At 35.8% G+C, this 27,946-nt stretch overlaps 1 protein-coding gene across 7 annotated transcripts; it reads right to left on the bottom strand.

The window, feature by feature from the left end:
- On the bottom strand, positions 1–27,940 carry LOC105059674 (bifunctional nuclease 2). Of its 7 annotated transcripts, none has more exons than XR_012137385.1 (13): positions 27,577–27,940; positions 22,485–22,697; positions 22,318–22,370; positions 22,190–22,246; positions 21,216–21,281; positions 20,986–21,057; positions 18,025–18,134; positions 14,219–14,310; positions 14,049–14,117; positions 10,198–10,313; positions 1,895–3,505; positions 374–1,792; positions 1–283 (listed from the first exon to the last, which is right to left on the bottom strand). XR_012137385.1 is itself a non-coding variant. In XM_073249779.1 (10 exons), exons 1-9 carry the CDS (start codon positions 27,857–27,859, stop codon positions 14,065–14,067), a joined length of 999 nt encoding a protein of 332 aa, XP_073105880.1. In that variant the 5' UTR covers positions 27,860–27,940; the 3' UTR covers positions 11,980–12,082; positions 14,049–14,064. The 7 variants fall into 7 exon arrangements, 1 of the variants encoding a protein (XP_073105880.1); XR_012137387.1 differs by having other exon boundaries at positions 1–1,094; positions 1,758–1,792; XR_012137388.1 differs by having other exon boundaries at positions 1–1,047; positions 1,758–1,792.
- Between the last annotated feature and the right edge of the window lie 6 nt (positions 27,941–27,946).

The raw sequence follows: 27,946 nt of genomic DNA, 5'->3' as shown, positions 1-27,946 counted from the left end.
AAAAAAAAAAAAACTGCGTAACCCCAAATTGGGATGCAATGCATCCTCAAAGCAAATCATCCTGACAGCATTTTAGTATGAGTAGCATGTTTCACATCCTAATATCATATACACATATCTGCAATCTGTATATAACCAACCACGGATTTTATATTCTTCCATCTCAAAAAAATTCAAGCATCATCCGTAGCATTGCCAAGTCACCTCCAGCATTATTGTCACCTGCCCATTTCTTTGGTCCTACAATTCATGATATGGGTATCATGCCCAGATGGTTGCATCACTGTAATAAAAAAAAGGTACGTGTCTCAGAATAGTTTAAAAATAGCCCTGCTCCCGGGTCACCTGCAATATCAGTAAGTCAATTGCTTACTAGTTACTACTTAAACGGGGCAAATGGGGACATAATAAAGAAAATACAGCTCCTCTGGAATGGTCGTTTAAAATTCTTGCCATTTGAGCCGAGGGAAAACTAATACAAGGCATCGACTGCTCCAGACACATGCAGAAACCCCTCCTAAAACTCCAAAAAAATTCAGAAATGCCTTTACCATATCCTCCATCAAGGCTGTGCTCCATGCCACAGGGGTCAAGTGGAAGAAGGTATCAAGCCTCAGAAGAGACTCGAAGGTGTAACCAGCCTCATTTAGTCTATCATCACCAGGAAGCACGCAGTGAAAGACCCATTCTATATCTTGGATCTTGGTGTAGTTGTAGAGCTCTTCAAGAAATGGACCCAGTGTCTGGAGGTCCAGCACTTTTGTGCAGTCAAGTGCAACCCAGGGCCTGCCTGCCTTGGAACAATGGCAGCACTTGGTTCTGGATTTGACTGTGCCAGCCATGGGGAGATTGAGGTAGTCCTGGCCCTTGGAATCTCTCCAGATCACGTCATCTATGCTTAGCCATGCAAGGCTAAGTCCCACATCAGGTATGGTGCCAATGTTGGTGTCATCCTCATGACCATTGATTCGGAAGAAGAAATTGACAAAACTCGCAGGTGGCATCCAAAACATGAGCCGAAGGTCGGTGGAGAATGGAGATGGAAATCTGAGGTCAGAGGCGGCAAGGGAGGCAGTCACTGTATGTGCTGGCCGCTGGGTACCACGATAGAGACAAGGGACAGAGAAGCAGAGGGTGATGACGACAAGATAAAAATAATGTTCCCTTGACCACTTTATTTTTATCCTATAGGATAAAAGTTTATTTCCATAGGTTAGCTATCCCTAGGATTAGTCACCCAAACAGTTATTCCTCACCTGTGCTGAGTTTTAACCCTGGGATTATTAAATCCTGTAGGATTGGCCTGGATACTGCTCTATGCAAGCAGGGTCTATATGGATTCAATCCTTCTTATTCAATACTATGCACAGTGAAAATTGTAGTTTATCATAAAATTTTACAAATGTAGATCCTGATTTTACAAAAGACTATTTGTTAAATATAAGGTTCTGAAAAGTCATTTCTGAGACTCAAAATAGATCAGACAAATGTTTAGACTTTTTCGACAGTGCGTTCGACCATTCTGCTCAAGTCGATCAAGGTTTTGTTTCTCTAGTATGAGATGGTAAATTATATTCTTGGATTAGGGCATGCATTAGTAGAGCAACAGATCAAAAGGACTAAAACAATCATCGTCTATTTGAATTTTGTTCGTGATCATGGTTAGTGTTACCGCCATATGTATCACATACACCTATTCAAATACAAGCATAATCAAACAGTGGATAAAAGCAAAAATAGAAGAGGAAAACACACACCTGGTTTATGCTTTCTATCAGTTTCCTTCTGCTTGCTGTAAGGAAAAGAAACACAGGTTTTTTTTAAAAAAATCTATTCTCGGAGAAAGGTCAAAAAGAAAAATAAAGGTTAAACAAAAGAAAAATTGTGCCTATACCTTTACCAACCTTGGCAGCCTCATCAGTAGACAGCCAAATGATGAAGTGATCCAGCTTACCAAGTGCTTTCAAAGTTCATCAACATCCAATCCTTTTTTGAATGAAATCGAGTGAGCTATGAACCAGAACCAATTGGAGAAGCTTTTGGAAGGACCCAATGGTTTCAATCGACAGATGAATACTTTTGCCAGCATTTGAACACACACACACACACACGAGAGAGAGAGAGAGAGAGAGAGAGAGAGAGAGAGAGAGAGAGAGCATGGCCCGTGGGGAAAGGGGGGATAACAAAAGCAGCTACTACTTGCTATAAAATTATAATAGCAAGCCATCATGAAAAAGTGTTCATATTAAAGATCTCCTCACAAGGTGTTCTTATTTAAATTTTCAGGGTAAAAAAGTCAAGAAAATGAAACTTCTGAAGTTTAAAATTACTGTTTTTGGTATTTTCAAGGCATGAACAGTGTAAGAACTCCCAATACTATCAAGGTATAATTGCATGGTAGTGTTTCCAGAGCATGTGTGCACATGAATCCTACAAAAGTGTCAAAACTTTCATTAGAATACAGGTTCACATGTCAAAGCCATTACTATTCAAGAATCTAGCACTTGGCCACTTTGCCTTGCACACACCTGATGATATCTGGTTCTGGTATTCTACTTTGGAACACACTGATGTAAAAGCCATACCCTAAGATACAATCTAATGGTAATCAAGTGGAAGGAGAAAAATTTAGAGTTACAAGGAGGATGATGGCGAGAGACGAGAAATGAGTCCACAGTTCAACATAAAAGGACATGTCCTCAATTTTATTATAACAAGAAGGGTGATAATTATGAAGGTTAGAACTAAGAAGACCAAGTTGCCATTAATTAGTGGCTGGCCCCTTATTTTCATGTTTACATGGTTATAGGGGTAATGATGAACCAGTTGGATTAAAATAAGATCAGAGAAGCCTAATAATCTGTGTCAACCTCCAAACTACATTAGTTTGATAAAGAAAATAGATCGAACTTGAAATCATTAACACCACAAAGATAGACAGATAGGAAGAAAAAGAGAGAAATATATGGATGGAAAATGGTTAGAAATTATATCAAGTAGCTAAACCATGGTGCTCTTATTTTCTTTATATATGCGGTTGTTCTACAAGGGCAAAAAGACATGCATACACCTGCCAAGATGCATTTTGTAAATGGATATGGTCCACCATGGTCCAATATAGTAAGCCATACCACTAATGAAAAACAAAAAAGAAGGATATGTCAAAATAATCATACTCACCGACTATATGAAAACTCCAGACAGCTTGTTAATGCTGTTCTATTATCTTGTCCTATAACGAGCTTATAGAGAAAATGGATCTTATATTCAAATTTGATACATGAAAGAAGACAATGGAATGCATATTTACCTTTAATGATAAAAAAGTTTTCCGGGAACAAAATCATATAGAACAAGATAAGCTGTGAAATTTTCTGAATCCATAAATACACAAGCCATCAACAGGGCAGTACAACTTTGCACTGTACATAGCATGCTGCAGTTTTGGTGAGACTTAATGGGATCTTGTTTGACTCCAAGATATTGCTCTTCAAGTTGAACATATCTGTTTATGACGAAAAATGCTTATTATTAAGTAGCATTGCAATTTCAGATGTCACTAATAAATTTGAACAACTCTTTGATAAATCATATAACAACTGCAATGAAATAAAACAAGGCAAGCAAACTTTGCATATTGCCCTCATACTAATGGTAAGGCATATATCATGGATCATAGACTTCATGCCAATGATCTGAATATATGAAGAAACATGGCAGTTACCTGTGATTTTTTTTTGTAGCATTTTTTTCAATCTAAGATGTTCTAGTGCTATAGAGGCACACTCTTGGTTTGCAAGAATGCATATAGCTACTTGCTCATGACTGGTATTCCTACTAATTTTTCCTTTGAACCATGCTTGAGAAACCATAGCTTGTCTAATATAGTAACATGACTTGGCGACAATACACTTATTGTATGATAGGGCTGATGGTATCCACATCCGCATCCAAATTGGGGCAGATTCAGAGTCGAATCGGATGCAGATATGGATCTGGATACTTAGTTTAAAAAAGATCTCGATACGGATTCCGATATGGTTTTATCTTATTTTTTGGATATGGATTCGGATATTCGTATTATATAAAACCCTATAATTTTAGAGGTCTCGGATCCACTCATCCACATCTGCTGTTCGCTGATTCTGATCCACATCCACGCCCCCTTTTCTGTGATCCCATACCCATCGCTCAGTTCCTTTGAAGTTTCAAGAGACAAAACCACCGCGATGGCTAAGGTTTCTTTCCTGCATCCCCACCCCACCGACGACTGGCGGTAGGTGACCAGCCTCCTTCCCGACCAGCTTTCACCATTCGACGACAAGCGTCCTTCCCAACTTGTGTTTGGCGATGAGTGTTCTTCTCAACCTGCGTTCAATGAGGAGCATCGTTCTCAATCGGCATCCGGCGATGATTGTCCTTCTCAGCCACCATCAAGCAGCGAAAGTCTTTCCCAACCGGCATCTGGAGGTGAGCAGGTATGTTCTTGCAATATCTATGGTCATATTCTTCCATTATAATCGTGCTCCTCTATCTCTCTCTCTATGGTTCTTGTTAATGGTACCTGCCCATTTTTGGTGGAGAACCTGATGGCTTCAATGTGTGAGTAGGTGGCATTTTTCCCCCTTTCATTTCTTTCATTAGTTGCTGACATGCTTTTATCGTCCCTCTGCACTTTATGTGCACCCATGGGTCCAAATTTTCATTTTTTTTATGTGACTTTGCCATAGTGTTCTATAGAATATAGTGCATACCCATAGTTGATTCTTTCATATTTGTATTCTTTAACTTCCATAAGAAGCTTTTGCAGAAGTTTGTAATGTAAGTCATATTTTCATGATACCTGCTGCTAGTATTTGTCTCCTACAAAATCGTGTTGTTCAATGACTGATTTTGCAGAAGTTTTATTAGATTTCTTTTTCAAGAATATATATCTTATCATGATGTTTACAGGAATGTACAGGTTATTCATTTTCATAAATTCTCAATGTACAGTTCCTGTGATGCTTTTTATGGATTGCTTGTCAAAACAAATTGTTTATCATGAGGCAAAAATTAGCATCGTCAAATAATAGCTGTTGAAGACATTATGTAAGTTGTAATGAGTGCTATTGCAGCAGTAAGGAATATTCTCTTAAATAATAATCCAACTAAGTAATAAGAATGTTTGGTGGTATGGGTTAATTGACTTGCAAAGGAAGTGGATGCAAATAAGTTATCCAAGTTGATGATGCTGAGGTGCATGTCTTGGATATTTGAAGAAATAACTTAATTTTAGGAAGAAATAACTTAGTGGGATTGACAAAGCTGGTCTCAGATACTTGAAGCAAGCTTTGCTGGTCTTGGTGGCTTGTCAGTTGAGAACATTTGCTTAATTCATATTGAGTGTTTAAGTTGTAAATAATATTCCTAGTAGTTATGAGATGCCATCTTGAAAACCATCAATTCATTCAAATTTACCATGCCTTTCTCTTTGACATGTTTGCAGTGAACCTTTTTAGTTTATCTTGATTGTTGCCGTTATGTTGCTTGGATTGTTTACGGTCCATTCGTGTTCAAGTTTGTAATTTGATTTTGTAGGTTATAAAAGATGCACTGGCAGAAGTTCACCTACGCTTTAGACTTGTACTCTTACTAAAGAAGAAGTTCATAAACAGTGGGGACTCGCTAGAAATTCGCTCTCAAAAGGCATGCTCATGGTTTCTTTCCATCTTTGATCACTGAAATTTGAATTATGTAAAGCTATATACTTTTTATATTGATGCTAATTTCCATATTTAGACCATGTAGTATAATGTGCTTTTGCCTTGTCATTTGGCAGCCCATGCTAGATTTATGCAATGATGGTTTATGGCGACTTTATGCAATATATCAATTTTCTTTTTAAAAAAATATGACTTTTGAAGAACCTTGCATTACAAGTGATAGTTATCTCCCAATATTCTCCCGATCTCGCTAGCTTTACCTTGAATAGTTATGTCTTGTAATCTTTTCTACTGGGGCCTTCCACCCACATAATACTAAAGGTGGTAGGGCTAATGCTTTGTTTCTTTCAATACCTTTTCAATTCAAAATTGTCCACATAGATTTCTTCACAAAATAGGATTTTGGTTAAAATTTTGCATTCTGCACAAACCATTCCTACAATATTGTTTGGGTTTTATTTAACCTTCAAATATCGAGATATTTCATATTTAACCTTATGCATTTCATTGGTTATTATATTTTTGGTTATTATATATTTCATTTCATGCATTTTGCATGCAATTGTTATACATCATGTCTTCTAGTGGGACTATTGAAGATGCAAATAGCAAATCAATTGAGCTTACAACTCAAACAGAGGGACAAAAAAAAAGAAAAGGCTAATATCTAAAATTTGGGATGATTTTACAAAGTATGAACTAGAACAGAAAGTAGGTGAAAAAATTATTAAAAAAAGAAGCAAGATATAATCACTGCAAAAGAATATTTAATGTAGCCACTAGTTTAGGGACAACATATTTGAAAAATCATCTTGATAAATGTCACCCATTTTTTAAAAATGTTAATGTCAAAGGCTAACAAATATTGCAAACATTATTGAAAAGAGAGAATGGTACTTGTTCTTTGGATACTATATACATATGATGAAGAGGTTAGCTGTAAGAATCTTATACGGATGTTTGTCATGCATGAGTACCCATTTTTTATGGTTGAGCATGAAGGATTTATTGATTTTATTTAATCTTTGCGACCATCTTTTGAATTAAGGAGTCACATAACTCTTAGAGAGGAGATTATGGAGATATATTTAGATAAGAAAAAAAAGTCTATGATATGTTTGGTTGACTTTCTTTCCGGATAAGTGCGATTATGTATTGCGGACCTCCAGACAAAATAAGTCTTATTTGTGTGTGACAGCACATTTTATTGATGATGATTGAAATTTGAAAAAAATAATAATTAATTTTATGCATATGAGAGGAAGACATATAGGAGTCAATTTGTGCAATACATTTATCAAATATATGATTGATTGGAACATTGATCATAAGTTATTTTTATTAACATTGGATAATGATTGTGCCAATGATGTTTGTGTTAGAGAAATCATGGAAAGGCTTCAAGAAATACTAATATGTAATGGTTAGTTCTTTCATGTGAGATGTGCTGCAAATATTATTAATGTAATTATACAAGATGGGCTGAAAAAAATTAATATAGCAAATGACAATATTCGAAAAATGATGAAGATTGTTAGAAGCTCTCCACTTCAATTAGAGGAGTTTGAGAAGAGGGCTAAAGAATATATTTGAAAACACATAGAGATTTGTCTCTTGATGTCCCTACACGGTGGAACTTTACGTACATGATGCTTAGAGATGCTTTTTATCATAAGGAGGCCTTCAAAAGATTGCAGTGTATTGATCCTTATAAATTTGATATGTGCGCAACAAATGATCAATAAAAAGAGATAAAAATATTTTGTCAAATTTTGAAAAACTTCTATAACATCACAGAGCTCCTTTCGGGCACAACATATCCAATTGCAAATCTCTCTTTCCAAGAATTTTGGGATATCCAATTGCAAATTGTTGAGTGGTGCACAAATCCTAATGATTAACTTTTCTTGCTATGGCATCATCAATGAACGAAAAATTTGACAAATATTGGCAATAATCTAATCTTGCGCTAGCGGTGGGTTCATTCCTAGATCCTCGCTACAAAATGAAGATGGTGAAATTTTATTACTCACGGATCTATTCTTCAAATGGAGAAAAAGAGGTCAGTAATGTTCATAATGCTATTTGGAAGCTTTATGGTAAGGATGAAAGAAAATTTTTTTCCACTCCCTCGTGACATTGGTTCATTGAGAGATAGCAGATATATTTCTGGTGAAAGAAAAAGGTTCACACAATTTATAAAGGAGAATTCATAGCAGCAGCAGATTAGAACAGATTTGGACATACATACATACATACATACATACATATATGGAGGAACCTGTTTGGCCATAGATTGAATGTGATATTTTTGATATTTTAGACAATGAAAATCCAATATGGTCCAAAGTATCCTATCTTATCTCGGATTGCAAGAGATATTTTGGTGATTCCAGTATTTATTGTAGTTTCAAAATCAGCATTTAGTACAGATAGACGAGTGATAGATATATTTCAAAGTTCATTAGATTCTGATATTGTTGAAGCTGTGATTTGTTTTCAAGATTGGCTAAGATTTGAAAAAAAGGATAACCTGTTGTATTTGCATAATATTTTTTTTAAGTTTAACTTATTTCTAGTATTTTACTAGTTATTTTTTTATTTTGTTTTAGATCGTATGCATCTATTGTTCATGATCTTGATTCTTCTGCTGTGTTGGATAACTATTCTACATTGAAGACTCAGAAAAATCAACGTCAATTCATATATTATGATAAGATAAATGAATATGACATGTAGTTTTAAAAAATTATTTATTATTTTTATATATTAAAATTATTATGCTAATATCATTATTTTTATTCTAGGATGATTGGAGCATTGAAAATTATTATATGGTGTTATTCAATTCAATTGAACTATTTGACTTAACAGTTTATGAAACTTTTCTAAAGATATTTGAGTTTATAGGATATATTTAAGGTTTATCTTTGAATGAGATTAAGTATGGTGAATGGTGGTTGTAGTTTTGACACTATTTATGTATTTAAATCTATACTCTCATATCATTTATCTTATGGGGATTATGCAACTTATTTGGTTCATTTATTATTTGAATTATTGCTCTTTTAATATTGAACGTCATAGATCTAAAATAATATTATGATTCTTGTTATGATGAAGTCAAAATATAGGAGCTCTATTGAGAAAATAAATAAATATATATATTATTTTTTTAAATGATTATTGTTTAGGAGTATTGATTCATCTTAATTGACTTTTTATTTTCTCATATTAGCATTTAGGTGCTTTTATTACAAGTATAATGAGTATACATTTCTGTTAGCTAGAGAGAGTATTGATGATCATTTGGATTCTCAATGCAAGATACATATTATTTCTTTTTCTAAATATATTAGATTTTTATAATCAAATTCTTGTTTTTTAATAGAGTTTTGGATTATAATTATCTTTCTTGCATATAATTATGATTATCTTGGATTATGATTATCTTAGATTCTTTATGATGATGTTATTATATTTAATTTTTCATTATTGAATTTTGCTTAGAATTTAATTAATATCTGAAATAGTATCCGAATTATATCCGTATCTAGATAAACAAATATGGATATGCTTAATATCTGATTTGTATCTGTTTATACTAAATACGGATATGCTTAATATCTGATCCGTATCCATATCCATTTATAACACATATGGATATGCTTAATATCCAATTTGTATCCATATTCGTTTAGAACAAATATGAATATTAATTTTAATATCCATTTAATATCCATATCCGTATCCATATTCATTGAAAAATATGAACACAAATACTGATATATCACTATCCGATCCATATCCGATCCTTTTTTCAGCCCTATAGTAATCATGTTCTGTAATACTTATGTTGTTCCTATATTTATTATGTTAGATGGAAGCAAAAGGATCATCTTCATACTAAGCATTGTCTCAATGTTGGATGAATGCAATGTACAATAGATACAAGGTTAGGTTTAACTTATAGACTATAGTAACGGCATAATTGGCAGGAAAAAGGGCAAGCAAGGACCTAAAGAAAGAACCAGACCTAGTGCTCTATCATTATATTCAGGAAAATAGAGAGATAAGTAGGAGAAAAATCAGTTTAGGCCCTTCTCTACCAAAAAAAAGGTTGGAGAGAAATTTTGAGGATGCAGGTTGCTCAAGTAGTTTTAGTGTTTCTTTCCAATAAATCGAGGATGAAAAAAATATTGCCAGGGTAAGATTCAGTTGATCAGCTACTTGGAGATAAATTCAATCTGCATCTCATTTTCTCAAACAAGTTCAATTGTGAATAATATCTAATTTCTTTAGGATTGTTCATCATCCATTCAATCTTATTTGTTCTATTTCCTTCTTTATATGTTTTTCTTGTCTTTTATCGATAGTACGTGCTGTACTGACAAGAAACCAGCACCCAACACCCCCGGTACTCGTTCCAGGTTGAACCACTCCAAATCTAGTTGTATTGAATGTTATCAACAAGTGAAAAGCCACTACCTACCAGCAATGCTTGATACCGAGCTTAAACAGCCATAAACCCTTTCTATTGTTGCTATCTTTCCATTTCAACCTTGTGGAAGGGGATTTTGACTGAGGGAAGCCTGAACCAAGTCAGATCTGCAAGAATCAACGCAAGAACAAAATATCAATGTGCTAAAACCACTAATATGTAGCTAACACTGTAATGGCCCCTGCCAAACACTTTTTCATAATTGCCTGTAACAATATATGCAAAATCAAGCATTTTTGAAAATTATAGGCAGGGATCTGTAGGTGGCTAAATCTTTTGTCATATGTAAACCAAATTCATGCCCGAAAACATGAGTCCATCTAGGGTCAAATTAGTGCAACATGGGAGGGTTGAGTTGCACACAAAAAAAAATCCTCACCTAAAAGACCAACCGGGAGTGTTAGGGCTAGCCAGGAAAGAAAGGCTACTCAGATCAGCAAGGCTAGATGAAGAAAAATGTAGTGCTTAAGGGAAAATCCTAGATGATCCTTTAGAGACCGCAGACATGTACACTGTGAGATGTTGGCACCTTCGAAATATGGCTTTCCTCCATCATCCGGAGACATTAGCAATAATGACTTACTGGGGGCGATGGTGTAGGCATGGGTCTGGCAAAAGTGGAGTCTAAGGGCAATTAAGCCTATTCACTAGCAAAGCCAATTTTACTCATTATAACTTAAGTTTTCAAGCATGATGACAAAGGCAGTCATTTTCCTCCCTCCAAGAGATACCAGATGAGCGAGAACAAGGAGGGAGGCTACAGCCAGCCATAAGGGGCACCATTACTTCTATATGGGGCCATCAAGAGGGCATAAGGGCCATGATGAAGGGAAGCAACTTGATAAGATGGTCAAGTGTTAACCATCTCTACCAGCAATTGGATGAACCATCTACAATCCCTTCTGTCACACTAGTGTGGATTCTAGGACACCAACTCATGATCTGTATTTGGGGGATCTTCCACGGTCTCCTATGATTCGAATCATGTTTAGTCCATATATGACTCTTATGGTAAGTTCGGGGCATCTTTTGTTGACTTGGGAACATACAATAATGGACATGCCTAGTCTAAATACAATCAGATTGCTCCATACTAGCCCATAGAAGTTAGTGTTCCAGTGCTAATGCTTATGTAGATTGTTTATGCATGATCCAAGGTCGGCACATAACTACATGGCACTCCAACTGTAGCGGGATTATCTCTACCAGATACATAACATGAATTTGGTAACTGAGAAGTTTTTTACTAGCTCATTAGGCACTTGATGTGATAACAAAGACAATTTGCATCTAGCGTACATTACAATAACTTAAAGTTTCGATGAGAATACGTCTTCTGCCAATGCCTGACTTAAAATTTCATTAACATTTCTTTTCAATATGCAATATTTTAAGAAGTGCTTATTTCACATAGCAGTCAAGGGGATTCATAGAATGCGATGGATGTAAGGTACTATGGCAGATGACTTGAGCTCAAGATGGGCTGCCAAAAAGAAATAAGTATTTCACTTTACTAAGCATCAATGGACAATGTCTCACATAAATTTCAGGAATCTAAATTTAGGATTCAATTAGTAATAAATATGACCTATTTTTTTATATTACACTTAATTATTATGTCAAACCAATTAATCATATCTCCTATAGAGTCACAACTCACAACATTATATCATTACTTAAGAAAGCAAAATGCCAAAATAGAGGTTAACTATGAGGAGAGAGGGAGAGGAAGTCCCGGTGCTTTGTTGTCATACCATTAATTTTTTTTTTAAAAAATCCACTTGGAAACTAGTCCAGCCCGCCATAGGTCTATGGCTCACCATATCAGGTTTTGCCCCACCATATCACCGAATATGAGCCAGGTTGCTGTACCAGGCTGCCACAAGCCATGACATGGCAATTTCAGCTTATAGCCATCTTAGCAGCCACCATGAATCATGACCTTTTCTTATAATGATGTAATATATGTGAACACTTGCACATAAAAACATGTTTAATTAATTAAGCCTGGAAAATATTAAAGTAACATTTTAATGCATGAAATACAACCCACTGGCTAGAAAAGATTTAAATTAATAAAAATAAAAAAGGAGAAAAATTGTACCCACCCACAAATGGATGTGCCATAGGCCGTGCCAATTTACGCCCTGCATCTGCATGGGTACTGGCAGTGGATTTATTTTAAATATTCAACTGTAATAAACCTTTGAATTATGTCTTGTTCCCTATTACAAGCTGCAACGTATTGATTTGAAGAAATACTTCAAAAGCACAAAAATCTTACCAAATTTGATAACCAGCATGCGATTCTCATACTGCACCACAGGTTGGCAGGCCATACATGACAATGCTATAGCTTCCAGTAAAATGACCAATAAGAGATTTTTGCCGTGTTACACTAGCATGATTTATTGAATTGATGTGAGAGATTACAAAGGGTAGATGGCCTACTACACGTGGATGTTGGTGGAGATTGGGAAATTACAGATTTTTGCACCATTGCAATTCATTTGTATTCTCAAGTTTTGAAAATATTGTATGAGACAGTGATGAGAAAGAGGATGATAATTTTCTGCCTATTAAAATTCAGATATGCAGGTTCAAAATTTGATTTGTTGCTCCATCTTCCAGTTGGGATCTGAAGAGGGTAGGGCACAAGCAGCTTTTCTTTAGTCAAAGCTGGTTTTTCATAGGTGACAATCAGAATTATTCCTAATCGCATGGTAGTTGTTAGATCAAGATGTCTGCTTTTCCATGTTGTTCTTGCTTCAGCACATGGAAGTAATCAGATTTATGCTTAATAATTTACATCAGTGCATGTTTAAGTTGTTAAAATGCAATGGAACCTATCCTAATCTTCATCCTTGGAAGCACAATCTTGTAAAAAATAGGTAGCATATGGCTAGAGATGAACTTGTAGAGATGTCAAAAGACTAGGAAAACACCAGACTGACAACTTCTTTGTCTCAGGTCTATTATACACAAGGATGGAGAAATAAATGAAGATCAGGAGAATGGACACATGGCAGTTGATGTGCTGCAGAGTACTTTGCATTATCATGCTTGGTAAGATTCAAGAAAGAATTTTACAAAATCATAACTGTCAATCCTTCAAGAAGTAGAAATTTGACCTAAGGAGTCAAGCAAAAAAAAGGGAAGATGCCTAAGAAAATCTTAAGGGCAGAAAATGCTTGTTTCAACAAGAGGATTACCACTTCATCAGAAAAATAGCAGCATTTAACTAATCATATTAAAATGACAAGTTTTGTTAGTAATGATGAGAAGGTATGCCATGGGCATCTCTATTCCTAAATCTCAAACATCGCCTTATAATTTAAAAGTAGGGCCAAAAACTCTTTGGAAATTGAACAGCCTCCAATTATTGATCCTTATCTTCCTACTCTAATGAACAGGCTGTGTTAGCATGAGCTCTTCATGGCCAAGTCATGGATCAGAACACATAGGTTAGGTCCTGAATAAATGATGATTCCAAGGAACAGAAAAACACACATCAACCCCCTATATTTCAGAACATTCCAAGTCATTCCACACCTCCAGATTCAAGCATCATAACTAACGTATCACAAGAAAGATGTATTATTCTCCAATACATGAAAAGACACTAACATTAAATAGTCACACGACTCACACCATAAAAAACAATACAAGCATTCTTGAACATTTATCAAACATGTATCTTTAGTTAATCAAGCATGGTGGAAAACATAAAATGGCCTAACTTGTGGTTTCTATGACACCATACTAAATACCAAAATAACACTGACAATGCACTAACAGTTCCCTTAAAGGATAAAGTAGGAAGTAAAGAATGGTTTTTGCACCTTGATTAAGAATTCTCTACAGTTCTTGTTTTGGCGTGCGGAGCTTAGCAAGCTTGTCTCTCAACATAGCTACAAGAGACAACACTTCAAATCAGACTGAAAAACACACCATTTTTAAAGAGTGAGTCACAATCAGTCTCAAATAATTGAGATTGTTTTATATTACATGCCTGCATCTTCATATCTTTCCTCCATGACGGCTGTATTCATCTTTCTGACCAAATCAAGTTCCTCAACAAGCAGATCAGGGCCGTCTGCTGCACTGTGGAAGAAATCACCCAAACTTAGAGTTGCACTCAGACTTACCAAATGACATATTGATCAAGGCATTTAGTATTTAATAATCATCAGATAATAAAAACATGAAATAAAATAAAGAACATGTCAAAAACATACTATAAATCTTCCTAATACTGAGAGATATTAAGTACAGACACTATAGCCGGCACACAAATTGGTTTAAGACTCAAAGTGATCAAAACACAACCCAGCGTAGTCACCCATTTAGTTATGGTAACTACACATCTGCCTACCTTAAATGCCCACATCAGTAGCAATCTATTTAATTGAGCATTGTGGGCACCTCACATGGATGACCATAATTTTTGTTGCATCATGAGCACAAGAACAACAGGACATGCTTGGCATGGCATAACTAGAAAGACATTGTACTGAGTTTTGAAAAAAAAAAAAAAATTTCAGTCAGGAGTCATATCACAATATTTACAAAAAATAAACTGGTGCAACAAGCTCATGCAGCTGGTCAAATGAGTTTAGGATACCACAGCTACAACATAAAAATTGTAAACTTTATCTCTTGAGCAGGTGCAAAAATGTCCACATTCTGCAGTAGTGGTTAATATATCCCTAGTATGATCCCCCAAATTGATCAGATGTATGGAGTGATGATCTATGAAAAGAAAGGATAATCAAATTTCATTAGAGAAGGTCCATGACAGGAAGAAAGGGAATCATTTATTAGACTATCATGCATGCACGAAAACATCCACATAGAGAAGCAAAGAGACACACAAACATGTACATACATTCTTGTACACCAGTGTAGTTAAAGAGGTGGCTGCTTACTAGCATGAGTATCTTTTTTTGAAAAAAAAAAAAAAATGGAACAGGGAGAAGGTGTTAACCAGTCAAATAAAGGAGGGAGACGATTGGATGAGATAAAGGCAGCTGGCAACTATAACAGGAACAGATCACTAAGTGTTGGAGTTTAATTTGAAGTTTAATAGGCATAAATCCTGGTGTATTAAGTCTTCTCCATAAAAGAGTGAATATATGGTGATTTACAAACACTGTAAGGAAAATAACCATGGAACTTTAACAAAATAACTCTAAAATTACCCACTTCTAACCCACAGGCCTCCTGGTTGGGTGTGGTAGTTTGAAAATAAGTCCTTAAATGGATGCAACATATCAGCAGAAAAGTACATCTTCCAGTGTTAGTTGCAATATGGTTGCTACTTTACTATTCTTCTACTCCATTTTTTAACAATTTATTCAATGAATCAAAATCACATGTATATTATTATTGTCAAATTGTCATTATTATGAAACCACCAGATTTATAAGTTTAAAATAGTGATCCTGTTGTACATAAACCAAGAATCTGAATAGCGATGAGAGATAGAATGAAAGATACCACTATAAATAACAAATGGGGCAAAAATAACTAAAATTATAAGAGGTAAGACTCAACTTGGAACCATGCTGTACTTAAGGTTTCCAGCAGAATTTGATAATAATAATTCCAGCATCACCTCTAAGTAAATTAATGAGAAAAACGAGCACAAATCTAGTAGTGCACAGCAAGCTGTCATCTCCAACCTCCATGGTTTATCCATTATAATAGCATGCTTTGTTAAAATTATCACATAAACAATCATATTACTTGGCCTTGGTTTGGAAAAAAAGTTGCATTTTCAGAAGTGAACATAGAAAGAAAGCAGAATACCATGTTGGGGACCTTTCATGAGTGAGAGTGTGACACATTTGAGTGCCTTTTATCCTATCATACCGAGCAGGAGCAGGACCATGAACCAGAACAACTACAGCTTAAATAGTCACTGTTCAAGTTTGTACCTATAAAGCCTCTGCCTATGCAAAAGAAAAAATAAAGTACTTCCATGCAACATGAACAGCAGGCTTATACATGTTTCTTACTGATCTAGCCAAAAATGATTTTCTTTTTACTGATCTAAGTTACCAATTTGCCAAGTGAACAAGAAAGCTGCAGCAATGTTAACATAAGCACACAACATTTTTTGGCAGTTATTGATCATCTAAAGCTCTACTTTCACGAATGGAGATGCCTGGTAGGAAGGACACAATCCTAGAATAACAATTCTCTGCTAATAAATGATCAATGAAAATCTATTAACACAAAAACAAGAAGGGGAAAAGAAACAACAAGAGTCTGCCACATAACAGTTTAAAGTTTTGTTCAAAAAACTGAACCAAAGCTGGAATGTTTGGGTTTTGGCCAAAACTAATTCATAATAGGGGTTATTTCAGAGGTTCTTTGTAACTAACGTATGGGGCCAAATCCACTGCTTATAAAACTGAAAAAATTAGGCAGAAACCCTTACTTTGAGGTTTTTCCTTAATTTTGTTTAATTAAACTTGCTCTTTGACGGTAATTTAACATCTAGAAAGTGTTATTCACCATAACAAACTCACATTTTGTCATTTTTGAGTAGACTTATAAGCACATGGTTGTTGAATTGCAAGTACAGGTGGCAACGGTGGGGTTGGGTCAAGTAAGGATAACAACATACAGAACCTTGACACACAACCATCCCGAAATCAAGTTAATACCTCTTGACCCATACCCCCATGGGTCATTTCAGGACACCCTTTTGATCCTAACCTAATAAAATTTCAAGACTCAATCCCTAACAGACACAGCTTAACCTATCAAATCCGGGTTCTTATAATTCTTACTGACTAATTTTTAAAATGATCTAAAACAAGTAATTTCTCAAAAGAAAAATAACCAACCATTCCAAAAAATTATCATCCAAAATCATGACCCAACCTGACTTAAATTGTTTTGACTCAAACAATATAAAGTTTGGGTCAAAAAATTTGACCCATACTTGACTGTAACTAGGAAAACCCTTGACCAAAACCTGACCCAAATAGGGTTAGGTGTGTCTGGTTTTTAGATCAAGTTAATTCCCCTCCCCCCCACCCCCCCACATCTAATTGTAAAATATCTAAGGGAACCAAATTTGAAATAGATATTAAGTTATCGTTTATAATACCAAGTGTTCGGTTCTAAAATGAAATGTCGAAGTCCAAAAATGATGGAATCAAAAAATTCTAGATTTGGTAGAAGTAGAACAGTTTCCAAATTCAGGATCTCTCCTTGTCACCTTATGATTTTCCATTTGCAAACCTTTCTGTTTCTAGCAACCAAACACCTCCTTAAAAATCAACTCCTGAAAGTCAAATATATTAAATCAAGAAAAGGATGAAATGGTAATTTTAAAATTAGAAACATCCAAGTCAAGATTATTGTTTTAATTTGATGAAAACTGAATATGATCCTTATAGTCTTACATCCTGTGAAGTATCATAAAACGTATAATATTTTGGTGTAGAAATTCTTATCGAATATTATGATTTAAAAATAATATGCAATTTCACTCGAGCTTTTCTTTTAATTTTTTTTAGGTTTCTCATATTTTTTCATGTTTCATTTTTCTTGTGGTTCTAAAGTGTCAAACCATTTATGTATTAGACTCAGGGGTTCCAAACTGTAAAGTAAACCCTAAAATTGGCATCCAAAGCACTTGCTTTATTGTACTTTTCTTCTCTAATTCTATATTTGATTACCCTGGATTTGGAACTCCAAAAATAGAGCTGAATTATGAAAATAAGAAACATGTCATGCTACCACGCACCCCACACTGATACATGCAGATAGTAGAAAATGAAAATAAAAATAAAGACCTACCTGTCCATGGTTACATCATAAACAGTCTTTGCACCACTTCCTCTTGACGTTCCATGAACAATTTTAACAGCATCTGTTAGAACAATTGCCTTGCTTACATAAATTGGTGCCTGCATTTATCAGAATTTAGATTAACAATAGGCAAATCAACACTGTAAGAATCAATCTGTCTCTAAATAAAGTAAAAGAGGATGTAGCAATTGCTATCTTTCCTCTCTTCAGCTTTAAGGTGAAAAGTTTATGAACCAGCAATAATTACCAAGAATTCTTTTGTGAGCATACAACTTTTGAGATAACCAAGACAATAAATAAAAGTAGAATAAGGCATTTCTATTCTTTCATTTTGGATGCAAGCATAAAGAAAAATCAGCTGACAAAGAATCCGACATTAATGGATGCCATCACAAAGAATAGTATCTGCAAAGTCTAGAAACTTCTATACTATGTCGACAAGTAATAAGATGTGGTGCCCCATGACTCTCACATGCAGACAGACACAGATATGATTTTCATGCAGACATACGCATAAAGATAATTGACATAAGGACATATACATACACCTCGGGTTAGTGTTACAAAATGCAAATTGAACATATCTTGACTCAATGGTGAGTGCTCCATATACACAGTGATTATTATTTATAATAGCTGATATACTCAACGGCCCTTTGACATTGCAAGAACTGCAAGTTTAATAGTAGGCACAGAACATGTAATTCACTAAGGGTACCTTTTTAGGAAAGTAAGTCAAGTTTGATTGACTAGATAATGATACAACATGCTACTGCTGCTACAGGCAACATTTGGTCAGTTTCCAATATCTAATGTTCCTTCTACACAACTTTACTGGTTGACTAAAGAATAGCACAAATGACAATACTACCACCACCATTACAGGCAAGTTTTATTCAGTTTTCAATACACAATGTTCCACACAAGTTTACTGACTAACAAACATAATAATACCAATGACCTGGCCAGGCTACGTCAGTTTCCAACATACAATGGTCCACACACAACCTTGCATGATACTATGACAAAGTAATAGTAATGGGTTTCATACCAGCTGCTACCCTACGAAATGAATTTTAGCGTACCACTACCAGTCACTACCAGACATTAAAAGCTGTTTAAAATAAAGAAAGCCTATGAGAAAAAAATCACAAAATAAGAAAATCTACAATGTAAAAACTTTTACAAGATCTTTTAAGGCAAATGGTACTTCAACAGCTATCGCATTCTAATACCAACAATTGCGAGGATTAATGTTAGAAAGCTAGTCTACCATGTAAAGTTTAAGGTATTGAGAACAATTACACTGTAAATAGAGTAATTCTTTGCAACACGATTGCTTTATGGTTACAAGTAACATCTATTCACAATTTTGAAGCATCAGATTCACTGGTAGAGAAGATATAACCACTAAAAGAGTTGTTTATACTATTGTACGAGATAATAGTATAGTAATATGCTTCCTAGGCATGCATGCTTCCTTAAATCTTGGACCATCATTTTTCCCACTCCTGAATCCAATCTTCAATCCACCATGAGTCTAAATTTTACTTGTTAAAGCTCAATGCTTATAGCATGTCAATGTTACAAAGAACATTACCTATACGTGACAAACACATTTAGAACCACATTAGTTAAATCATGTTGACTACATCTCTTTACTACCGCCAACAAATATCTCCACTAAAATCGCATGTTCAAGTAGTGTTAGGACTGAAAAGTTGATTGGTTAGGCTTGAGAGTCTTACAGTTCCTATAGGTAGAACAAGGTCTTTCTATGGAAATTGTTTGGTTAGCACTAAGTCTGTGAAAGGGAAACATCATATAAAGAGAGTATATTTTTCTCAATAAGAAGATTTCAAATTATTCCTCTATTCTCGAAGAAAGCATTGGCAACAGCCTTTGATCGAATGGTGCATTACACTTTGATACTTGTAAGAAATCCAACCAGAGATCCATTTCAACCTAATTTGGCCTCAAGATTATCTCCTTAAGAAGTTGTTTTATTGTTTTTTCCTCTTAAATTTCTTGGTCTGAAATTCATGTGCAAGAAGGAAAGTACTTGAGAAAGGCAGAAACATAGTTGCTATTTTACAGGTTCAGAAGCCTTCACACGAAAATCAGTAAAATTGGTGTGGGGCATATATTGATTTCTCTGTATTGCTGAAAGTAAAACTCAGTATGATCAAATTCAAGATACTCCTGCACCACATAGTTTCAATATAAGCCATGGTTTTCTTCATGAGAAAAGTTTGATTTAGTCCTAAAGTTCTGACAACAATGATATGATACACCTAATTTGAACATCCAAAAATATATGATCAGAGAGAAGAAATAATAGAAAAGACAATCTACATATCTGGAAAAACAAAACTATTTGTGACTATCCATAAATCTTATGCAACAGAGAACCTTCAAATCCTTCTCCACCTCTTCAACAAGAATTCTTGTCTTTCCTCCTCAACTTCAAACAAATTCTAGTCAGCCTGCTTAAGAGCTTCTGTGTTATATTATCTTTTGTTATACTCCTGAAACCTAGAGTTATCTGATTTAAACATTATCAAAGCTGATACTGATAATCCATCATCTACCTATTACCAAGGCCACTTTAATATCTTTTCTTGTGCTCTCATTTTTAGTTCTTCTGCAATGTTTTTATTACGTGTCTTTTGAAACATGCTCATACAATCCAGTATATGCACCTTAGACACCATACCTATCAAGTGCCTAGGGATAAGGACTTGGAAAGAATCAGGGATCACATTTGCATGACAAATGGGCATAAAGAAACTAAAAGGCAAATTTTATACCATAAATTTATCGTAATCCTATGATCATCGACATCCAAAATATTGATATAGTATAAACAAAAGGTAAAGGTATCTTACATACAAATGACCAATACAGGCATGATATAAGAACTACTCAAATCTATGTTGCTGGCAATACCTGGAACCTTTTGGCAACAATTATAGCATCTGAGGGGCGCGCATCAATGCTCATATTGGTCCTCTCTGTGTGCTGTAGATCATATATGTTCAAGACAAAGAGATGGGCTACTTGTAATTTAATATGATCAAAGGCTACCAATTAAGGATATACAAAATATCTCAAAATTCAAAAACATATTGTTCCACAGATCTCTGAATAAATTAAACATGGATTCTTCTCTTAACAACCTTTCCAAGGAATATGCGTGCATAATATGTATTGACCACTCTTTCTGTAATGCGCACCATTTTCACCTGAAAATGAAAACCACAATTTTAGAGGGGGTGCAGCTAATCATATCACATAAGCCTTATAAAGTAATAAACATCGTGCAAATTATCTTCCAAGGGGCAAGTCTGACAGACCACTGAAATAGTGAAAAAATAAAACTCTACAGAAATATGTTTGGACTGCATGATAGATCAAGCCAATATACATTACCTATACATGTGCAATATGTGGTGCACATGCATGTCATATCAGAAATATATCAAACTGGGTTTGACATAACTAATATTGGGATCACAAAAATGCACAAACTAACAAGTCCATATTATCATGTTTATAAAACATTTCCAGTGAAAAATTTTGGGTAATGAAAATAACAAACTAGTGCCCTTTACTATTCTAGCTTGATACATCAGTTAAAGTAAGATTGCTATGGATGAGAAACACGCTAAAGCAGGGACTAGGAAAAAACTTTAGGAATAAAAGAGTACAGCTTAGAAGTAGCATGTTGCTATTTTCATGTTCCCCATTGTATCACATCTTGTGGCGAGGTTCTCTATTATTATGTGTGGGACTGGACCATGCTGAAGTTTTGTTATCCTTTGGTGCTTGGGATGGTGATTCACTGATTCTGCCAACACAAAACCTGATTTGTCCATATTTTACTCACTCAGTTTGGGAATAAAGAGTAAAGATAGGTCAATCTCTATCCAAGCATGACCTGTTTCCAATTCAGGTCAGGACTCCCGATCCAAATTTAAAATAATGAAACTTATATGTCCGAAACAAGTTCCAACTGGGGTAAGTCAGGTTGATTTACCGGCTGGGCCAAATTTTGCCACCCATAACCACTTCTACTAAAGTAAAGGAGCAAGTACAAGCAGCCCATTATCAGTGGAAAGATTATTAAAAGTAACCAAGTGGTAGCTCTAACCTCATAGCCAAGTGTCCCCACAATATTTTTCACAAACTGGAACTGATCTGGGCATTCCTGCATCAAGTCCAAATTCAGTGCCAAAGTTTGAGGTGATCATGAATCTAAGCTGAAGACTAAAATGTCACCTCATGTTGATCATCTGTTGAGTCATTAATAAGTCTTCTAACAGCAAACTCTCCTTCATAAAAAGAAATTAAAAGACATTATAAGTAAAGCTGTAAGGAAATGACTACCAAGGCTATCCAGAAATTATTCATGGTACACATTCTGAACTTTGACAGCATTGACATACCTACAATTATTGGCAATAGTAGATCCCCATCACAAGCAATTTTGAGAAATATCGTAGGGCTCTGAAATCGACGAAGAAAGCCATGACCAAAGGGGCTATCGCTTGAATTGTCCCCTTTTGCCTGATGAGAAAAAGAGTGCCTATGACCAAGCAAATTCCATTTTTCATCTATTGCAAAACCCTGCTTCCACAGGTTGTAGTGCCTGACAGTTTCTGTCATATATATTATATTCGTAAATAGAAAAGAAAAAAAAATTATTTCTAATTAAACTAATAAAGATTTGGTTGGAGATGATTCACATGCAGAACAGCTACATAGATAAATAAGACAGAAGCTTTTTAATCAGAAAAATACAAAAACTCGGAAAGACAAATTGCATTCATCTAAGACTTGTGCACCAGGGCCTGTACCACGGATGTACGAAACGAAATAATATCTGCATATGATAATAGGCATGTTGAATCCCAAGAGTTATAAAAAAGTAGAGGGGGGAGGATCTAATTGGATTTGCTCAAAATATCAAGCACAATCTCTGCCATATTAACAAATGGGGTAGAAATTTCCTGTGCAAGTTACATGTAAGAAAAGACATATTCCAGAATATTGTTTCGAACACAGACACTAAAACGTACAACCCAGTGAATGACAACAGAAAAACTACCTAGAATAGACAACTGTAACAAAAATAAATAAATAAATAAAATATTCTTTTGAATCAGGGAATAGATGCTAACTTTCAAAATGCAGGTAAAATACAATTGTGGCACCAAAGCAAGAAAGGAGGGCATCCATCATATTCCGTACCGACCCGAATCGTGTGATACATCCCGTACCGTACCGATAGAGAACCAGTTCGGTTTAGACCGATTTTTTGAAAAATAGCCTGAACCGGACCGAATCGATCGGTACGGTATAATATCGGCCCGAACCACTCGATACCGTGCATTTTGGTTCGGTATAGTGCCGTACAGTATCAATTCGGTCTGATTCTGTTTGATTTTCTTTTTTTTTGGCCGTTGGGTGGAATTTTTTTTGAATTTTTTATTGTCGGTATGGTTTGATACGGTACTGTACCATATCGATCAGGAACCGATATGGACCTCGGTACTGGTTCTTGAAACCTTGAGGGCATCCATCTAGAATCAGCATGATTATAATAAGCAAGTAGAAAAATGAATCTTTCCTTCTTTTACATAATAAAAAATGTTTGGGTTAGCTATTGTCACACCGCTATCGTCCCACCATTGGGATTTTGTTTCATCATAAAACATGCCCATCATATTCCACGAAATATGATCATCTTTTCTTCTTTAGAAAGTACTTTTTGATGCAGCGGAAGGTATAGCCAATAGGTCCCACGACCAGCTGGACCATACCAAGCTTGATAGGAGCCAGCAGATTTGCGGGTGAAGACTTCACTAAACTTTCCTGTGAATTTCCGATTAGAGACAATATCAAATTTTAACTAGGTTTCTACATTTGTGGTAGAATAATTCTAGCATATTTTCTTATTATCATGTCCTATTTTGAGTTTGACTCTGTATCAAGTTAAATGCCCCAATTAGGGTTAGGGATGATATCCTATATATGCATCTAAAACATTGTATGGGGCAGCCTTCTAACATTTATGAAAATTTCTTTGAGAGAATTTCCTTCAAGGCTTCAACAATTGAAAGATTCTTGAATCCAGTTTGCTTCTATTTGCGTATTAATCTTCGAATTGTAATCACGACTATCAAATCATGCCTTCACCCTTTCCTATTGCAATAATTTTATTATTTATAAGAGCTTTTCCTCATGAGTGAATTACTAGATAAAAGAAAAGATGGGATAACGAGGAAGAAAGGAGCAAAAGAGGGGGTGTGGGTGAGAAAGAAGAGAGAAAAGAAATGGACCGAAGAAGGTTAAAATGAGTTTGACTTAATTGTATTGCTCCTTGTTACCTGATAAGAATGAGCTGGAAAACTCCTTTAAACAAAGCAAGGTTTAATGTGCCAGTACTAGGTCCTGGACCAGTTGGCCGATGGCACAGTTCTGTATGGCTTTATAACGAGCCTGAACTGACACAGTAAAGAGGGTGGGAGAGAGGGAGAATAGGAGAGAGGAAAAGAGAGAGAGGGAGAGAGAGGTAGAGGGAAGAAAGGAGGGAGAGAGATGGTGGAACCTGACGGAGTCTACCAGAGCATGGCCCAACATGGTGGCAAGGATGAGGAAGAACATAAGAGAGGAAAAGAGAAGAGAGAGGGAGAGGGAGGAAGGGCTACTGGATTGTCACCGAAGGCTGCAGGAGGAGGAGGTTGCAAACTTCATTGTAGGTTGGCAAAATAAAGAAAGAAATAAGGGTAGTCACCCATACTTCGATCTGGAGGAGGGCAGAGCCCCTCCTTCAGCCCTCTGGCGGCTTCCACTGCCCTCTAATAGCCTTGACGGCCCTCTCTCCCTCTCCCTCTCCTTTCCTCCCCACCTCTCTCTCTCTCTCTCTCTCTTCCGCTCTTTCTTTATCCCTTTGTCCGTCCTTTGTTAGTTTCTCGTTTTGAATTCCAAAACCATCCCGATCCACTATTGGCAACCCTTGAAACAAAAAAATTGTGTTTGGAAGCTCTTTATCTTAGAGAGTCCAAAAAGATTTGGAATCAAACATAACCAAACAATCAACACTTCTACACAAACTAATGGTGCATATAGATATAAAGCATGTCCAACTTGGCTTTTAAGGTGTGATGTCATGAACCATCCATTTGATTATAATGAAGTATGAAGGGAATAATGAGTTCTTTTATGGCAAATTACTTAAACTAAATAGGTATTTCTAGGGTGTCATGTCACCAAAACAAGCCTTGGAAATTCAAGGTAAGACTTTATAAAAAATGAGTAAAGCACAAACCTCACCATGTTATCTAGTTCAACATGTCAAAAAGGAAATTTCCATGCACATAAGATGATGCAATAGAATTAAGAACATTAAGATGGATTCATTGGTATAACATAAAATAATAAAGTGACAAATGAGTACATCAAAGAAGGTATACAGGCAACATTGGTTGAGGATAAAGGGGTGAAGAAACAATTCACATGGCGTGGCTTTTGTAAAAAAAGACTTGGGAAGCCCTCAGTGAGGAGAGGTGCTTGAAAATACATTGAAGTACCAAACACAAAGGGAGATTGTAAGTTAACACGGATGGAGCATTTAAACAAGGACTTAGATAAGTTTGAAATAAGACATGGCATTAAGTTTATAGGAATTACTAGTGGATAAAGACTCAATAAGCTGACCCAAAAGAGCTTGGGATTGGCTAGGCAGCTGTGGTTATCATCAAGATGCTTAATTTGTTTGTCAAAGATTGGTCTAGAAGTTGCACATATGGTTGCATGGTTCTAACCAAGTGTTCGTAATCTCAGTATTGGGTACCTCACTAGTACATTATTGGTTTGGTACATATATGTTAGTATGGCATGATATGCAAAATATATCTCTCGAACCATTTTTCTCACTTTTTACCTCTATATACCTTGGTATGGGTTGGTATGCCTCGATATAGATCAGTATGACTCAATATAGAGCGATACAGGGCCTATACTAACCATAATATGAGTTTCATAAAGATTTTGATGTGGTACGAGACGGTATGCCTCCAAACTAGATGGTTTTAGACAGTACAATAGTCTATGATTCTAAGGTAACAGAATCTTTATCATCCAAACCGTTCGACTCACAATATTGAATGGTTGGAAGGACTTCTCCTGCACCTTGAATTTAGTAACTAATTATTATAGCTGGATCATAGAAAAATTAGCATCTTATAAAAATTGGTCCAAGGAAGACCATGAAGAGAAGTATAGATGATATCTTCAACAAATACTCATTTTGTTGCATATTTATCCAGCATGCCCATTCTTTTCCACAAGAACAATGAATAGAAACAAAAAAGAGATGATGGGAAAACATAGTGCATGAGCTTGAAGCACCTCAGGAAAATTTAGACAGCATATATGAGTTTGCTTGTGCATGATACATATTAGAGAAGCAACAATATGTAAATTCACTAATCATAAAATTTTACTCCATGTACCATACATGGGAATGTGCAAGGTTCCTATGACTAAGTGCATAACATACTGCCTTAATTTACTCTGGTTTGGATATATGGGAAGAAAGCAATTACATCAGTGAGATTGTCTATGAGAGGGAAAAAAGTGAGCAATTGTCTAAAAGGAAAAAAAAATTAATTATCTACAAACTTCCAATTTCATCACATGAAGGTGGAATACGATGAACCCAAGCAAAGATTAGTAAGAGCTCAAAACCAATGACTTTCTGTTACAAGACATGCAGTAGTAGCGATGTTCCCAAACAAAATGAACGAGTTAGAATGTGGATTTTGAATCAGTATAGCTAGTGGTACAATCTTTTCTTCTTGATAGAGGAAAGCACAACAGGAATCGATACAAGGGTGGGATCGAACCCAGGTCACTGGTAACAATTTTTTCTTTAGTTACCTATATATTAAACTTCTATTAGAAACTATAGATGGTAATTTTTGTCTTCAAGATTGATTTGGAAATTGTTAACTAACTGGAAGTTGGTTTTCTTGGGGTTTCAAGACAACGGATCATTAAAATTAACAAACAGGTTGTCCTCATGAAGTTCTTCAAGCATGGCTAAGCATCAAACAGCACATCATATAGAACGCAACATGTCAAAGATCCCAAAATTTAAAAAAGTTCGATAGACCAACTTATACCTTCCTCAAATTTATTAGTTAGCGTATTCTACTAGACCTAGATATCCCCGATTTAATTCGTAGCCAGCAACGACAAGTGTCCATGTTTCTATTCACGCAACCAATTCAAGAGGGTTTCTTGGTAGTCTCAGAAAAAAAAAAGCGAAAGTTTTTTAAATCGGAACCAAAATATAAAGCAAGAATCGGCACAGGATCCCATTCAACCAGCTCCAAACAAATGAAGGGCAATAAAGAACCCCAGAAAACCAACAAAGAACTCGTTCGTGATCAACCCAGCAGCAATTCTTACCAAGAAACCAACCTCATAAAGACCGAGAGAGACAAGAATTGGGGAGAAAAGAAATAGGACCTGAGAGGAGGAGAAATGCCCGGAGGAATTGGTCATCGTCGTCGGTGCCGAAGCCACCGCCGCCATCTCCAGGGGTCCCTCGGTCGCCATTGCCAAGGGAAGCCTTGCAGGGGCTAAGAAGGGATCTCCCGCGGCGCGATCTACCGAGGCGCAGGACGAAGAGAGGGATCGAGTTCGGGAATTTGCCGGAGAGAGAGAAGAATCGTGAGTTGGCGGTGGGAGAAGAACAGGAAGGAGAGAATCCGGGCGGCAGAGCCACAGAGTGGGTTTGGATTCGAAGCATGATGGAAGCCACGAGAAAGAAAGTGACCTGAAGACGAGAATGAGAAGAAACGAGGTTTTGGAACTCGAGGTTTTTATCTCCTCTTCC

This window comes from Elaeis guineensis, chromosome 16, assembly GCF_000442705.2.
Source record: "Elaeis guineensis isolate ETL-2024a chromosome 16, EG11, whole genome shotgun sequence".
In the NCBI taxonomy this organism is placed as follows: Eukaryota; Viridiplantae; Streptophyta; class Magnoliopsida; order Arecales; family Arecaceae; genus Elaeis; species Elaeis guineensis.
The sequence above is the reverse complement of the archived record's forward strand: the minus strand, read 5'-3'. Positions and strand labels throughout refer to the sequence as shown.